A 17,977-nucleotide genomic window follows, 5' to 3' on the forward strand; every position below is an offset into this window, starting at 1 on the left:
TAGGTCACTGATTGTTTGAACAATATTAGATAGCTGTCATATCTCTGCTCCATTTGTGAGAGAAGAGCTTGGAGTCCAACAGAGTTTTACGCTTGCGCCGACCGTGCCCACATACGCGGTGATATATCCTCATTCATTGATCGAACCAGAGATGAACTTGACCTTCTTGACCTCCATGCGTGAATTTATGGGATGTGTTTGTTTCTTGTCGCTGGCTAAACAAGCAATCCAGCTCCCGTAATTACTGGCACAGTTTGTTTAGGTTTCGGATCATCGGTAAGTTGGAATTCGTTGATCGAATGATAATGGCCAACAGCAATCGTTCGATCCTCTTCGATGATCTCCACTCGGAAATTGGATTTATACTGAGGTGGATCCGTACCGGCCGCGGCAGCCGAGAATCGCTCCTCGTCGGTCACCAACTTAAACCCAGGCAAATTGCTGATCATGCTCTTTTTGGCCATTTGCCAACTGGGCGCAGGATCGCTTTGCCAACGACCCGGGCGAGGTGGCGATGAGGCGGCCGGCCAGTCGGAGCCGGTCGAACCGGGGAATCCGGAATCGGAGCTGCTCACGTCCTGCACAATGACGTCATGCGGTGTTTCTTCATTGTGAAAGTTCGGCGCCACAAATGACGGTACGGATTCCTGAAATTGAGCCACGGATAATGACATCGGTGAATAATTTGCTGGAAATGTAGAAAAAATAAGATAACATAGAAAGTCATGCCTGACTGTTCCCAGATTCCGCCAGCGTTTGAGATGCAACGGAATTAAGACGATCTCGGGATTTTCCCGTACCTTTATCGCGTATTCGCTCGTACAACCCGCTATCCATTGAAGTTTGCTGGAAAAAAGTGGGGAAATTTCTGCTTTCCTGCAGAGACTGGAAATTTCTATGGTACAAAGTGTTTCTCATGAGTTCAAAGATTACTTTCGATTTTTTTTTTGTTATGAACGATTCCTCTGGAACAGTTTCACTATAGCCCAATTTCCACTTTTCCCCATCTCCATTCGTCCAAGGTTTCAATATATTACTTGTTGCTTGTCCCAATACATTGCTTGCTTATTTAATTATTTATTTATCTATTTATTTATTACGTCCAGTGGCATGTCAAAAAGGATGTGGCAAAGAGCACGTATACAGAGAAAAACTAAAAAAAAAAAGAAAAAGAAAGTCAAAATTAAATTTTGAAAATATCTTACGAAAGTAAATGAGCTGCAGACTTCAAATATATTTGAAGTTCAAGAATTTAATTTTGACAAAGGTTTAGCCTGAAAACATCCAAAGTTTCCTCAATATTCGTTAATTACTTTCACCCCTACGCAATCCTGCCATCGGCATTTCCCGCTGGTACATCTCTGCGGAAGGATGAGCTGTTTATTTAGGATTTGCGCCGACTGTAGATGATTTAGAACTCAAACCTGCTCATATTCAGCAAGTTCAGGATCTGATAGCTGAATACTAATCAAAGTATAAGCAAGACATAGATATAAACGGCATCCATTTACATCATCCACGAAGATAGATTTCATAGAAGTCACCAGGAGTTCGGCAACGGGTACACTGTCTCACCCTACTCCGCAACCGGTGTCTAGAGATGGAAGCAGTAGCAGTATAGGGTTGCCAAAGCAAGAAATTAACAAGGAAATATCACTAATGCTGGAGTATTGCAAAATTTGTCCAGAAGGAGGTGAACACCGGCCATAATTTGTCCCAAAAGAAACGCTTATGAGACAACCGAATATGATTAGATACAGACAGGTAATGAGTGATTAATCTGTTACCCTGGCTCATCATATTAGCCGCATAAGCTCAAACGGTCACTCTCTCTCTCTCAGCTTCCTGGGAAATTCCTAATAATTCAGGGGAATTTTTTGTCGACCTGAATAAAATTCAGGTGTATAGAATCTAAATTGGCGGTTTTACGAGCCTGGTGTGAGTCTATCGCTACTTTAATTCGCTTTCTAAGTTAGTTTGGGGTTTTTGACGACAATTATCTGATTTTACAAAGCACATATGTTCGAGTTTGTACATAAAATGGGGCCGAACGGATAACCATGAAGAGGTTGATGACCTTTTTGACCTTTTCCTGAGCCTCCTGCACGAAATATCCCAAAAAAACGTTATTAGTAAAAAGGATAGAGGGTAAAATTGAAAGGGTGGATTGTTTCGAAGTTCATTGCCGACGATATAAATTTGTTGGCTACCGAACCTAATAAACCAGTACTTATTTATGCGAAGTTAAAGCAAGCACTGGAAAATGTGCTTATTGATCGGGGGCAAAAATAATGTATATGCGTGTTGTGTACCTTCGACGGTATTTGCCTCCCCGCCACCAACTAGCGCCTCAAACCGTTTCTATCAAATCTTAACCCCACAAGGCATGAAATACCCAAAAATTATCGATTTTTCGAATATTCAGTAGACCTGGACCGGCTCACCTTTCCTATTTGACAGTAGCCCTCAGCCTCGTCGTCATCAGATTCACGATGTTCCCGTACGCGAAGCAATGTGCGACTCTTCGGATCGAAACTCACTAGTGACGTCATCGTTCCGGAGATCTTTCCGAATTCTTCCTCATTGGGTCCGTCATAACCTCGCAGCTCCTACAACACCCATACTTTATGTACGTTGAAATAATGCATATTGATCGGAATGTCGGAACCTCATGCATGCTAGCTCTACGTGGCTGTTCAGACGACTTCCGGAAACGTCCATTCACTGTTGTGGACGACCTCAATGTCTGAGGTTGTGGTTGGATGTCGTCCTTATCGATCGATTTCACCGAAGAATATTGATCGAAGTGTGGTTGTGGCTAAAACAAATGTGCTCTGTCTGAGAATCCTTGCGAAAAACCAATTCAAAAATCGATAAAATAAGTAAGTAATCACCATCGAATTTGGTCGTATTCTTGCTCTTTTGTTTCGGTTATTTCTCTCGTACGGATACGGTGGGATACGATGTTCAGGCAACGCTACCGTACGCATATCATCATAGGAAGAGTTCGTATAACCGCTCCTAAATCATTTGAAATCAAGAAATGATTATGCGGGAAGAAAGTTGCCATTTTTACCGAATATCGTTGAGTGACGACGTTGTTGGCCGATGATGCCGTTTGATCTGCGCGTACTGTACTGGCAACGGCATCTTGGGACGATCCTTCTCACGGCGTCGTTCCAGGATCACTATGATGCTAAGGATCATAGTGATCGCCGCTAGAATCACATGCAACAGAGCTTGACCCGCTTCGATTTGATTATACGGTAGTATGCACGGTGATTGGACCCATTTTGATCTGAAAACCACACTGATGAACTGCTATGCTCGGAGAATTGTGCTTTTGAATCAACTGATCCTGGAACGTCAGCAGGATCCCTTCATTTACATAAGCAGGAGTAGTGTAACGGTGAGCAAGAAGTGAACACTCACTTCTGTAGATCAAAATGCGCTCCACAGTAAGGAGTGTGTCTCAGGAAGAACGAATAGGAGTACGGTAGACCGGCTGACAGTACCGGTCTGGAGATATCTCCGAATATCCCGATATACCTGAATATGAACAGAACTCTCCAAAGAAATCAATAAAAATTTTGCAGATCTGTAAGGATTTGAATTGATTCCCGGATTTTTTGCTAGTACCACCTATGCATACCTACACTGACTGTCTAGAGAAATCAGCGACTGTTTATGGTTCTATTACGATCGCCATGAAAAGTGTGCATATTGATCAGTGCAGTGTTTTTGTTCTCATTCAAACACGGGAGTTTTCAATTTTCAAACACGTTTTCTAGGAAAACAAAATTGATTGGAATAGAAAATGGATATGTGCGGCTATGTGACGCGGCTATTTAAATTTTAAAAGCCAGAATTTTAAAAAAAAATTAGAAGAAGATTCTGTGAAAAGCATACATATTGATTAGCGGTAGCCTTAACTCAGCCCAGCGAACGCCCACAGAAAAATTTACGTCTGGTGTAAATAAACTAAAAACTCGACATTTAATTTCAAAAATATACTTGAAATATAAAAATAATAAAATATGGTAAAACAACATTTCAGCCTTAAATCCCGGATACGGACGCTAGTAGCGTTGTTCGAATTTCCGGCAGTCAGCTATAGAAATGTTATTCCATCGTATTTTTTTAAAAATTATTTTCATACTTTCAATTATATTTTTTAAATTTAGATTTATTTCATTAATAAAGGAAATATTGTAATAAAACTCACCATAGAAATATTAATACATTTTGACATATTGATATTACGGTAGATATTGTGAGCGCTACCAGAAGAAAAACTCGTTTCTGACATACACCAAATAATCCGGTGATACAGCAAAGGATCTGAAATTAAACCAGCTCAGCTGAACAATCAATAAATCAATAAAAGGATAAAAAGGAGAAAAGTTGAAATTTTGTGCAGATTTTTGCAAGCAAAAGCATAAATCTCCAACCAATCTCTTGAAGAATAAGTTCTGGTGTTGTACGAGTTTCACACTTTTATTTCCAGAGCACTTGGATAGTTATTTGCTTGTTGTTCATAGTACACCACTCGGTAAATTGATTTCTTCATTATACTATTATTTATTCATTTATTCGTTCATTATTTATGAAGAACATAGATATTGATTGACGTAGCAGCTGTTCTTTTCTTCATTTTTACCACTTTTCACCATTTTCAATCTTTTTTTTTTAACCATTACCGTCTTATTTATATATATTTCACACATATATGTTCCATATATATTATATACATATATATATTTGACATATATTTCATTCTTATAGAAAAATGGGAAGAAAAATTTCGTATAGAATAAAAATTTACCAAAAAAAAAACTAATTTTTGCAAAATTTTTCGTCACTTCCCAAAACATCCGAATGCGAGTTTTGGCAGAAGACCCTCTTTTTTTTTGCAATAAATTTCACCGACTACCCGTCGATTTTTCCAGAACATAATCAGATTTACCTTGAAAATGGTGAAAGTTATCGCCCTGCTCGGCATTGTAGAACCAGTTCGTCATAACTGGTGGTGGCGAAATGTTTGACCTTTCTTTCGGCGTCTGCGTTTCTCTTTCGCCTACTATTTCTCTGATGCACACAAAATGTGATTAGGCGATACAAAACTTGATTTCAAAGTCGGCCTTCACATTTGTGGTGTTCATAAGAAATTTATGATCGACGTTCGTTGAGCGCAGCGCACAGCGCACGCATACGCGCACAAGCGCGTTACGTGCTTGAAAAATTTATGTGATCATCGTCGTCGGCTGGAACGTGCGATGCATTTTATGAGGTACATATCACAGCAAGAACGCGTTCCTGTCGACCACCGCACACGCAAAACTCGAACATTCGATCCAAGGTGAAATTCTGAGGAAATTTCGATCAATTAAATTGAATGAATCAATGAAATTCTGAAATTTTGATCGCAAGCGAAGGGACCTACGGCATACGCTAAACTGAGGCTCCTTCTCGCATCCTACCCAAAAGGTGCTGGTAAGACCCTCATTGGATCACACCGACGACGCGATTAGGGTGGGAATAAATTTTTGAAAAAAAAAGAATAAAACTCTCTGTCATCTCAAAACACCAAACATAAACTTGGTTCCTCAAACAGTCATTTAACTGTACAGTTGTGAGGGAAAATATAAATAAAATTATTTTATAAAATATCCGGGAAATATCCTGAATAGTAGATTCAACGTAATAGTACAACCAATCGCTTTTCACGAACAAAAATTGAGACGTGATTATCACATCGTTAAGAAAATTTCGGAAGTTTCAGGAATTCTTTAAAGAGCATTATTTTGGACATGGCCTGTACTTACAAAGGATTAAGTATAAGGTGTCAATCCGCTTGGGATACGCCAACGGGCTTTTACTGCAATTCAGAATTGCTCGAGGTTTACGAACGTGTAACTGGGCCATACTTGACTTGCGGTGGCTAGCGGAAGATCAAGCCACCTCGCCACGGAAGATGTTTTTATCCTTCCAGACAAGTCTGGTACCAACTAATCGACCCCGGAGGGATGAAGGGTTTGGTTCACGCTGGAGCGCAATCGAACTTCCGATGGATCGTGCAGACACAGCGGAACCTCTCATCGACTGCGCGTCTATGCTTCTATGTATTAAGCAAATTGGTTAGATGAAAGGATTTTTGAAAAATCTGAAATTGGAGGAGTTTAAAAAAAGAGATAAAACAAAAGATTTAAAAAAATTGGAATTGGAAGATTTGAAGAAGGAGATTAAAGAAATTAACCGCCGTATTTCCGCAGCTTCGCAGCTGATCTATCCGTTATCAATTTTTTTGCTATTTATCAATATAAAAGGGCGTGTGTAGTGTAGCGGTTAGAGGTTCAGCCACTTGCACGATCGATCGGTGGTTCGAATCTGCCCCAGTGCTCACCAGGTTTTCCTCCGGGGTCAATAATTTGGTAACAGACTTTTCTGCAAGGATAAAAACACTGACTTGACCCATCGGCTAGCCCCCGCAAATCATTGTATAGGCCATTTGCACGTTCGTAAACCTCAAACGATTCTGAATTGAAGTGAACATGAGGGCGCATCCCAAGCCGATTGATTAACGCCAAACACTTTGCCCTTTATCCTTTATCAGTATAAATCTACAAAAATAAATCTACGAAACACAATACATGTATTTTAGCCTCCAATATTACGCTAATGATTTTTCCAGGTGCATCTCTACGATCTAATTTTTTAGAAATATTTAATAAAGGTGCACAAAAAGAGCGCAAAGAAGGAGAGATGTGATTTGTCTGCGTCCTTGCCGTTAAAGTTTAGCGTATTTCAGCGGACCAACATCTTGTGGTGATTACTTGCATCTTTTTAGATTTCTAGAAATCTACTGTAGTATAATTAACTGGATTTCAATTTTGTTTTACGTAAATTTATTATTATACATGCATTATGTATGTATTACGGTGTATTATATGTATTATGTAATAGCATATCATAATTACGTTGTATTATGTGTATTATGTATATTTCCTTTATATATTTATATATATATATATATATATTACGATGTATTATGTTGTTTTACTGGTTTTTTGGACGTAAGGTGATATCCCTGAAGTCTGTCGCTACTTCAGTGCAGACGTTGATTCCTTTGTACTGGTCGGTCGCGTCGTCTGAGAGGTATTTTGAGTAAACAATGCGCTATTTTCAAGGAATGAACAAAGAATTCAGCTGGTTGTTATGTACAAACAACTTGAGAACCTTTTAATTCCGTTGTGGATCGAATTCGACACTAATCCTTTCCCAATGTCCACTTCCACTCCAATAAATTTCATGAGGAGATACTTCTGGAAAACTTTTCTTTTCCAGAGAACCTCAGAGAACCCTCAGAGACGAGCTGCGCTACCCTTTCTCGGCGAAATTCCAGCGTGACGACCCCCTGCTGAGCAGCAACTCTTGGTCTGCGGCCTTCGTCAGTGGATTAAATGCGTATTGATTGGATATGGGGGATCCCTGTTTGTAACGTATGTTTAATGGGATGTAATCCCTTGGCCATATGTTGGTAATCCAAACCGAGCATGTATCTGTGTTGTTTGCGCAGGTACGTATATGTAAGTACATTATTGATTGCTTCGAGGTGAAACCACGATCGCTAATCCTAGATCCTAGATTACGAGCGCAGGTTCACGCTAATGAGCACTTCATTTCATATCTGAGATGATTAAGGTAAAGACATAATTTTAGTTTTAAAAAAAATAAGTTGAATGTTATAAGTAGAATGCAGCACGAATTGGTGAAAGAGCAAATCATAAATATAATATTGATATGAAAATTCTAAAAGAAAATTAAACCTGGATAAAAATCCAAAAACAGAGTGTTGTACAGAATGAAATTCTCTTTCAAATAGTTTTGTTACATAACCCTGAACACTTTTTTTCTGCCCGTCTAAGAGTTTAAATTTCAAAAAAAAAAAAACACCATTACTTATGGATCAACCTGAAAGAATTAGCGCCACACGGTTACCAAGGAGGTGGGTCCGATGGATTCAGCTTCAAGACCTCAAAGCATAACCCTTGCACAAGCTAATTATGTGATTAATTAATTAATTAATTAATTAATTAGCAAATAAGGATATATGTAGGGTAAAATTAAAAAATAAAGAAGTTTTTTGACGACTTGTTTATTTTCTCCCTTTCTAAGCACCGTTCCTACAGACTAAATCTTAGCGCCAGCAAGAAAATTGATGAATCCCTCTTTAATTGAAGAGGTTCCGATCGAGATGGCTCGAAATTTCAAAGTTATTTTCTGCCGCCAAAACGAAAATACGTCAACTTCCTCTAAAAAAGGAAAAACTTTAGAAAATAGTTGCGATTTGCTGGCTGTCGGTGAAGAGTTATATCAAACTTTTCAAAGCAGCTAATCCTGAGGATTTTCAGCTTGTTAAAAACAATCATATGATTTCTTACTAAGAGATATAACATGGGAAATTTCGAAAAAAAAAAAGAAATCAATCCCTTCTATTCGTATTAAACTGTTAGTAGTGCTTTGTGGAAAATATCTAGTACGAATTTCCTGTTTCATCTCTCACAACTAGTCCGCCTTTCGAAATTTCACAGCAGGCAGAATTTCCTAGCAGGACCTTTCGGCTGATGTATATGCTAGGAAAACGAGTTAAACGTATAACTTGCCCAAAATTAGGGGACAAAAAAAAGCACTTATACTAATTTACTACTAAACATACTAAATGATTTACCACTAAACTACGCACTACATCCTAAATAGTTTTTTTTTTTCTTGAAAATTTTTGTCGAATGTTTTCCGGATTATATTTCAGGGATTGACTACGCATAAAACATGAAGTAATTCCTCAGCACGTGAATTCGTCCCTCCAAGGATGAGGTAAATCAAGACCTCACCGCTCACCGCACTGGGTCTTACTCGTGAAGGGACTCCCATAGAGAGGATAATCCTATTAGTCGATGCGATTAACTGTAACTGGGTCCCGTGGAATATTCGGCTCTAGTCCTTCAAATTCACCTCCTTGCTAATACTCAAGGACTCTTTTTCCACGTAGCTAAGCGTTGTAAAGAAGAATACACAGCTATGACGTATTTTTGTTCGCAGCTAGATCATCCCGTCGATTTTTTTCTGCGTGTAGCGCTGCAGCAACAACTGTTATCCGATCGTAAACGAGGCTGATCCTTGCGTAATTATGGTTGCTTTACAGCCGGTTGACTGGGAAATTCTATGGCCATCGGTCGAATTATGTTCGCTCCCGTCACCACGGACCACCACCACGACCTAGTTGCATGTCATGCGTGCATTATCCCGATTCACTTTAACCTATGGGGAGATCCACTGAAACAGTTCGCGGAGGCACAGCTAGATCCAGAAAATTCTCTGGAAAATACAATCTCCTAGAACTTGCTAACAATTTTCCATAAACTATAATTTTGTACTTATTTGTATTATGTTATTTTATTATTTTTATTATTTTATTTCATTAGTTGTTCATTTGTTTATAGAATATATTTATTGTTTATTTATTTTATAATTATTTTCCATTTCCATAGAAGCTCACAAAGATAATAAAGGTAGTTGGCAGTTTTAAATAAAAAAAAAATAAATTATAGTAGGTAGATAATAATAATAATAATAATAATAATAATAATAATAATAATAATAACAATAATAACAATAATAATAATAATAATAATAGTAATAACAAATTTTGCACACACTAGTTTACTACAATAGTGTTCAAAGTAATCCGCAGTCCGTGCGGGACCTCCAAGCTGTACATAAATGTGAGTATTGATCGAGATATAAAGTACGTGTGCACCAAGAAACATACAAATATTTTGAATTCTTGAGACTCTTAAGCAACGTGATTGTATGTTAATTTATCACCTACAGTAGCCTGATCAAAATAGGACCAGAAACGCTTCTTCAGCGTGAATTTAGGGAAGTGATCGATTTTTTGAAGGTATGTATCACATGGGGAATCACTTTTAAACAACGCGACTAGCGAATACAGCCGTACAGTTTGCACCACTATTCGCGAGGGTCCCACATCCTCTCAGGAATATGCCCCCCTATCCAAAAGACGAGGAATCCTAACATAATTAGAGCATTGTTAACGAAATCAGTGGAAAATACTTGCGAAATATTCAACAGTCATAAGATCCAAGCTTTTGTGGGTGCTAACGGATAAGAAATTTCTTGGAAAATTTTAAAATTTAAAATTTACATAGATAGCACATCATCATGTTACGAAAAATACGATTACAACAAATTTTAAGCGTTTTCAACTCCACATGTAGGTTCAATTTTGCATAATACGGTAGATCGTTGAATTATTCGATTAGGGTTAATAATAACTTGTTTACGTAACTATTTAACCAATTATTACCGATAATGTGTTCGTGTATCGGTAGGAAATTGGCCCACTTTACTTGAGTCCGACCGTAGTTGATCAAGGTCTAATTGCATCCGCAAGAAATCGAAATGATAACCAATGTTTGTGCGCTTCAGAGACGGCGATAAGGGGATTTAACGTGACCTCACTAGGACATTCTTCGGGGAATTTGAGACGTGTACGAGTTATTCGCGGTCGTAGACACATATGAGTGTTTATTCCCCAGCAAAAAAAATTCTCAATCAGCATTTATAGAGCAAAACGCTAAAGAAATTTACAATAATTCGTTATTTGTGACTGTGCCTGATGCAAGTGCACGGTGACATTACAACAATTCCATTTGTTGGAAACTATATGAATGAGACACGAGAATTGGTCCCCACTCACATCCCCAAAACCACGCGCTTGAAAACTTCATGTTTATTTCCCTTGTGAATAGAAGGGAGACATCCAGAATTGCTCCAACCTATTTATATGCATGTTCACTGACTCCATTTCTTCTTCCTCTCTCCCATCCAATTAAAAGGATAAAGGATAAAGTGCCTGGCGTTAATCGATCCACTTGGGACCTTCGCCACCACTTCTATTCCGTGGTCGTTAGAGGTTCATGAACGTGTAACTGGCCCCAGCAACGACTTGCGGTGGCTAGCCGATGAGTCAAGTCAGTGTTTTTCAGCGCCACTGCGGATTCGAACCTCCGATCGATCGTGCAGCCAGCGGAACCTCTAACCGCTACACTACACCCGTCCATCTTTCTATTTATATTCCGGTATTTTCCTCACATATCCTCTCTTGCACTCATTCATCACTCTAATACATATTCCCATCTACTTCCTTTTACTCCTATCTTGCAAAATGTGTTCACAAGTCTTCACACGCCTTTTCTCTCTTTGTTGCTCGGCAGACGATATATCCAGGAATCGTCCAGGAACTCTTCCAGAACCAAGTATTTTTCACCTATTGGTCCTTGAGCAAGTCCGAATTTCACGCGATTGCAGTGGAGTGAATAAGATAGTTTTATAAGAAGAAGATAGTTTTATAAGTACGCACTCTATTAGATTTCCATGGCTATTGTTCACGTGGTTTTTTTTTTTTTTTTGAGAAATTCTACTTCGCCCACTTCTAATTCGTAGCCAATTGCGATTAAAAACAGAGATCTGATTTCTTGCTGCGTACATACAAAAAAAAAACAAGCTGCAACGAGGCAACCGAAACCATAACCGTAATTCCTGGAAAAAAAATCCAGGAAAAATTATTGGTTTTTTTTTGCTATTCAAATTTTGTTTTTTTGGTCCTCTTTTCTTCTGAGTAGTTAATGGAAAAATCTAGCACTAGTTTGAGGACTTTAAGGACTTAAATTTTTAGATGAAAAAATTGAAAAAATTCTGAATATGGTTGGAGGTAAAGAATACCATTTCTCAGCTATTATTTCGCTACGGTATTGCAAAAATGAGGAAAATCAATTTACTTCAGAATAAAGTTCCAATTCAAGCAAACTTAACATCCAGGAAAAAATGGTGATTTTTTTTGCTATTCAAATTTTGTTTTTCTGTTTATATTGCTCTGAGGAATTAATGGAAAAAGCTAGCACTAGTTTAAGGACCTTAAGGACTTACGTTTTTAAATGAAGAAAATTAAAAGAATTAGTGGATATAGTTCTACAAATCATAATTTTGAAAAGAGAATAAACTGAAATAATAAGGAAAATGAGGAAATAAGTCCCATATGATTTTGATTCCTCTTTTTTTTTTATTTTTCATCGCTTCAGATTATAGCTGACTATTTACATACGATTATACGGCGAAGTTGTGGTTGTCGTGTGATGTTTAGCAGTAACCTGTTCGGTGTAACCTGTCACTGCCCACCGTATTTAACCCTGAACCCACAATTAGCCCTGTTCGGCCGATGTGATCGTCGTCGGATTCGGCGATCCTCGTAAGGTCAACGATGATTTTCTGCGTAACGCAGTAATTATTGTTTGTGCTGAAACGATACGATGTCATGTAAATTAGAATGTCAGTGTCATCGATTCGGATGAGTTCTACGGTCATTTTCCTCCTAAGTCATTTTCCTCCCTCGTCATTTATTCTCGTTTCCCTTTTTAGTGACGAAGCTTTCGCGTTCATCGTCTGACAAACAAAGGAGAAGTAGCAGGCGGTAGCTCAGCAAGCAAATAGTTGCGGTCAGCCGTCGCGCATAGATAAAGAGGATACCTTCGGGTAAACAATGTCCCCGTTATTGATTGTTTCGAGATCGATATTTAAAAAAACTTGAAAGGTTCTCAGAAGGTTGGGTCGTATTTAACTGTGAGGAGAAGAAAAACCGTTTTCAAATATTAAAGAAGCGAAATCATCGATTTTCATAAGATTTTCATATCGCCACTCCCCCGTTTATACTTCACTTGAACAGAACCCGAGAAAAACATGCTCTAGTGTTTATTTGTTGACCTGCTGTAAATCTAAGCAGCTAGTGAAACAGGAAAAATTCAGTAGAATTATCGGTGAAAACAAAAAAAGAGGGCTAATGTAATGAGTGCATTCCTTTTGTAAGTAAAAATATTCTTATCGATCGAAACATAGTCTTATCGATTTTTTCGGTGGAAAATTACGTTAATCACGTGAATTCACCCCCCACCGATTCGTTTCGTCCCCAATCGAGCACCAATTATATTTATAACAATCGACAAGAGTTAGCGCGGCGTTGTGGGACTGGTTGCTATGAGATGATTAAGGGAATAGGCGATTAATTATGCAATAGTATTAACCACCACCATTACACGGCCATAAACCGATCGATAAATCAATCGATATGATGTCAGTGTTGAAATGATTCGCTCATCCGGAATAGTTGAGATGGCACACATAAATCAGCTCAAATAAATGAAATAACGCAGATAAAAACCTACACAATCCTCGAAAATTATTGACTCCACACCTCAATTATCGATTAGATCAAGGACAAAGCAAGATTCAATGGCGTGAAGGTATTCAATCAATACTATCCAAGTATCCGTGAATCAACAACATCTAATACTCCAGGAGTAATCAATAAGCGATCGATTAATCCCGTAATTCCTGCATAATCCCCAACATAGGAACTGTCCTCAAGATCATCCTAATCCGAATGCTGTGCACAGCAATCAATCGATTAATTTCCCCTCTAGAATTTGCGCACGAGTTCCACACTTACGATAACATCTAAACTGCCATCGATAGCCATACAGGTTCTAAGATTGGGACGGTGCTTTTTTTCTGCTGTCCCTGATCCTCAATGCTTTTCGAGCGGCGGAAAAACACTTCAATCAATTGCAACGGCGCGTTCAAATCAATCTTTATCACCATTATTTTCAGACATACGGGCGGAGCAACGCTGCCAAACGTGTTCGGAACGGATGCTTTGTCCCCTCTTCTTACCCATGGCATAATATGTAGAAAAAAACGCGCTCGAATAGCAGGTTGACGATTACGGTACGAGTCCTTTGATGTTAGCGCCGCGATAACGTTTTCACGCATTTAGATTGTGGATCTTGATGTATGGATTTTTATGGACTGCTTCAATTTAAGTGTACTAAGGTCTTCTTTCATGATAAGGCATTCTTTAACCTTTCGATGACAGCGCGGTTCAACAATGAAGCGAACTTTTTCTGACCGAGTGGTACATTTTTCGCGACTTTCTAGTTCTTTGGAGGTTTTTTTTGTACATTCTGTACTTTTTTGTACCGCTTATTGTTTATTACTATTAGTACTATTATTTCATTGCGCAAGTATTGCCCGTAGAAGTCGATTGACGCCAGATACGCAAAAAAGCGCGCTGTCGTCAGTGGGTTAAAGGCATCACCCCACGAATTTGAGGTGGTACGGATTTCAGGTGGATTTCTATTCGTATACGGGGTAGTAGATTATGAGGAGAGGTGTGATTCCGTCTATTTCTTCCTAATTCCCGTAAAAAAAACAGCCCGGAAGATGCGGCGCGCGCACAAGGCTGGCGCGCTCCAATCGGACTCCTTGTGGGAAATAGTGCGCCGGAACGCTCGAAGCCGTATCTTCCGGGCCATTTTCTACGGCAATTAAGAAGAAATGAACGGAATCACCCTTCTCTCCATAATCTACGATCCCGTACACGAATACTCCTCTGGAAATCCGTACCACTCCAGTTTCGGGATGATGCTTTTAAAATTCACCTGAATTTCTGTCTCAACTGAGTCTGTTTCTCACATTTCTCACATTTCTCACATCGATTTATCGATTTCAACCCTGCAGTTGATCTCCTGATTAAACGCCGCAAGTAGGTGTGCCGTCGGGCTTTTTCTTTCAAATGCGATCGCGTAAGAAGCTGTCCCAAGACGAATCTCCGGTTACTGTGGCCGGACCTTTGGTGTTAACGACTCGTTTTAGTGGTTGCTCTAAGCAGACCTCGTACTTATGCGATAGGACAAGAAAATATGAAAGAATATTCCTTAGTAGTTCGTTTCAGATGACGATAAATGTAAGACAAACGAAACAAAACCAATAAGCGATCAATAACCACCCACCTGTAGCAGATTGAATCCGACCGGGATCCATAGTTTTCCGATCAGATCGAAAACTTGCCGAGCAATAGTGATCAGCAGCCAGAATGTCAACGTGACAATCAGCCAAATACTTGCGGACATAATAATTTTAGTAACAGAGTAGCACGAATAGTAATCAATAATCACACTCGATCGATAATCAACATTTTCCAATAGTGTTTTCGCTGCAAAAAAATATATGTCACATCAATCTCGTGCGTTTATACTAGGCGATAAGAGAAAATCAGGGAACGAACGTAACGTGAAGTATGGCCAGCACATTTTCAAGAAAGCAACAGGGCTATCGGCATGAGAACACGTCACTGACATGTTTCCAATACAGTTCATACTATATTTATGTGCGCGATGTGAAGCGAGAACAAGCGATAAGCGATCTAGGACACCTTGTTGTAAAAAGGACTGCTAGTAAAATTATAGTAGTAATACAGTACAAATACTAAGAGTGTTTTTATGAAGAAAAATAAGGAAGCAGGCAAACAATTACAACAACAATAATATTAGAATGTGTTTATAATAATAACGTGACCAATTTGAAAAATAGATCAATAAAAAATGGTGAAACGCGACTGCGGCACGGTTGTACATGTGATTTTCGGGAAAAGTCCCGTTCAAGCACTTATGCAAAGCCCCAAAGCGTCGCCACATAAAAGTAAAACGGCAAGACAAATACGGTTGTCGCTGACTATGCCCGCTATGCAATGTTTGTTTACATTGCAGGTGTGTGAACAACACCGCTAAGCACTAAGAAACACAATGACCAAGAGAGCGCTGACACCGTATACGATTTCAGGCGAGCGCCTGGACTTCGATCTGTCTCACATACGAGCATGTGAAAAAGCGTGCAGCGTTCGCAGCAGCCGCATGGTTTTTGTGATCTGGGGGAAAAAAAGTCGATTGCTTCACGATTCGAAAGCTTCCCCTTATGCGCTCTTCACCGAATGTACCTAATTAAAGGTTAAAAATACAATATGGAAAATACAAGCGAATGCGAGGTCCTGAAAAGAAAGTGAAATCTAGCCACGAGTGAAGCGCATCAAGGCGGTTTTGACACGATGTTGGAGCACCGTGAAGAGAATAAAAGATGGATCCTGCGACGAAAATAGGATATATTTGGAGTGGGATCTTTGCGTATTGACGGGAATCGCTTGTGGGTCCCACAACGAAGGGAAGCAATAGAAATTCCAAATAAGATATAGGCCGCAAGAGTCGTCTCGATCTCAATTTAGCCAAAATCTAGATACTTTCATGGAATGACGATGTTACATAGTGATACCCGTTTATAGTCGGCGCAAAAAAATCGCTACATTGAATCATCGCAGACCATTCTTCAACGAATAGTTTCCTCCACGCTTTCTTCTTACTGGAGAAACTAACCAGTAACCAGTAGAGCGAGCGGATATAGTTTCATCGAAAAACCGATGACGACGCAACGCGGTCCTGTAAAAAGACACTTTGTTCGCGCTAAGCTTCGATTACAGAATAAAAAGTGGGTCCCGCGTGGAGAAAGAGAACATCCACCGAGGAACCGGTTTTGGCGGGCGGCAACGATAAATATAATAGTACATACAAACTAGGCTGGATTTTTGTGCGAGTTTTGTTTTAATGGGAATTATCCAGAATAAACAAGGTGTAAGCGTTCTTTGCGGAGAGAACCTGATATCGTTACGATTCAGGTGCTGGATGAGTCAAAGAATTGAATGAGGAGGAGAAGCTATGAATGAACGGAGGAAGGAGAAAAATAGACCTGCTGTCGGCCGTTGTTGTTTCGTTGAAAGAAACGATGAGTGTTATGAGATCGCGACGTTCACCAAAGGAAGACCGAACGGTTGAAGAAAAAGCGGTTCCCATACTATTGTCCGCATTTTCGAGAACGGAGAACATTCTGGATCTTCTTCGTTTTTTTTTTTCTCGGAAATGCTATGCCTATGGAGTCGTGCTCGAACGGAAGCGTGAAGATCTGGGACACGGGAAAGAAACCGAAATGCTGAAGTATACTTAGAGAACCTGTTTCAACCTTGGAACGACTTCTTTTGCTAGGTAATTGTGATCGTACCTCTCAATCAATAAGCATCTAATTCACAGGAAGATTAATTCCTATAGTTTTCCGTCGACTATGAACAAATATTTGAGGGATTAACGGTACTGTAGTCCTGATATGGAAGCATTGAAGGAAATATAATTTCTAGTGTACAACTAGGGCTTAGCTATAGAAATACAATATAAATACAATTAATTATGAAAAAAGGAGCTAAAATTATAAAATTACAAAAATAAAATAAAATAAAATAAAATAGTAAAAATAACAGAACAATTTGTAAAATTAATTCAAAAAAGGAGTTTAAAAAGCATGGAAAGGAGCAAATCTGAAAAAGATAATGTTCTGAAAAGCAACTATAATGATAGAGACAGATAGGACACGTGGAGGTATAAACGACTAGAGACTGCTGAAAATCGCTGCGGATGCTGCGTTTGCGGACGCGTCGCGGCCACTGGGATGAACATAAGCGCTACACTAATATATTATTAATAATTATGTATATATATATATATATATTGAAATAAGGATGTCAGAGCGGATTGATTTCTCCGTAGCCAACTTTACGAGCGGAATTCCGCCATATCCAGTAGTGAATGCTGTTCGACGTGACCTTCAACCTCCTCAAAAAGTAGACTCCACTTCTCCCGATGGGGGAGGAAAAAAAACCAAACCACATAGTCGTCGGCCACGGTCGTCGATGGCAGTGAATCAGTATGTGCGATCAATTATTAGAAAAAAAACCGCGGCGCTCGTGCGTAGTAGTTGCCGAAGCGTGCGATGAACACGAAAAGAAAAAAAAAAAAGAAAGGGCAGGGGGAAAAAAAGAGTGCAAATCGAACTAGTTTTATTTTATTCACGGCCGTGCCACTACACTTCACTAAGCCTCTATCCATAATTATTCGGGTCTATTGAGGAACAGAGTGATAGAGCAGCCAGTGAACGAGTAACTATGCAATTAACTGGGTTAATGATGGAT

The 17,977-nt window shown here is 39.2% G+C and overlaps 1 protein-coding gene across 1 annotated transcript; it reads right to left on the reverse strand.

Moving 5' to 3' along the window:
• Nucleotides 1–215: 215 nt before the first annotated feature.
• Nucleotides 216–15,044, reverse strand: RB195_020518 (uncharacterized protein; the record flags this gene model as incomplete). The annotated part of the gene is made up of 9 exons (XM_064188856.1): nucleotides 216–647; nucleotides 730–846; nucleotides 2,445–2,609; nucleotides 2,669–2,818; nucleotides 2,895–3,021; nucleotides 3,077–3,298; nucleotides 3,433–3,549; nucleotides 4,226–4,341; nucleotides 14,925–15,044. 9 exons carry the CDS (start codon nucleotides 15,042–15,044, stop codon nucleotides 216–218), a joined length of 1,566 nt encoding a protein of 521 aa, XP_064044737.1.
• Nucleotides 15,045–17,977: the final 2,933 nt, after the last annotated feature.

This window comes from Necator americanus, chromosome II (assembly GCF_031761385.1).
Source record: "Necator americanus strain Aroian chromosome II, whole genome shotgun sequence".
NCBI lineage: Eukaryota > Metazoa > Nematoda > Chromadorea > Rhabditida > Ancylostomatidae > Necator > Necator americanus.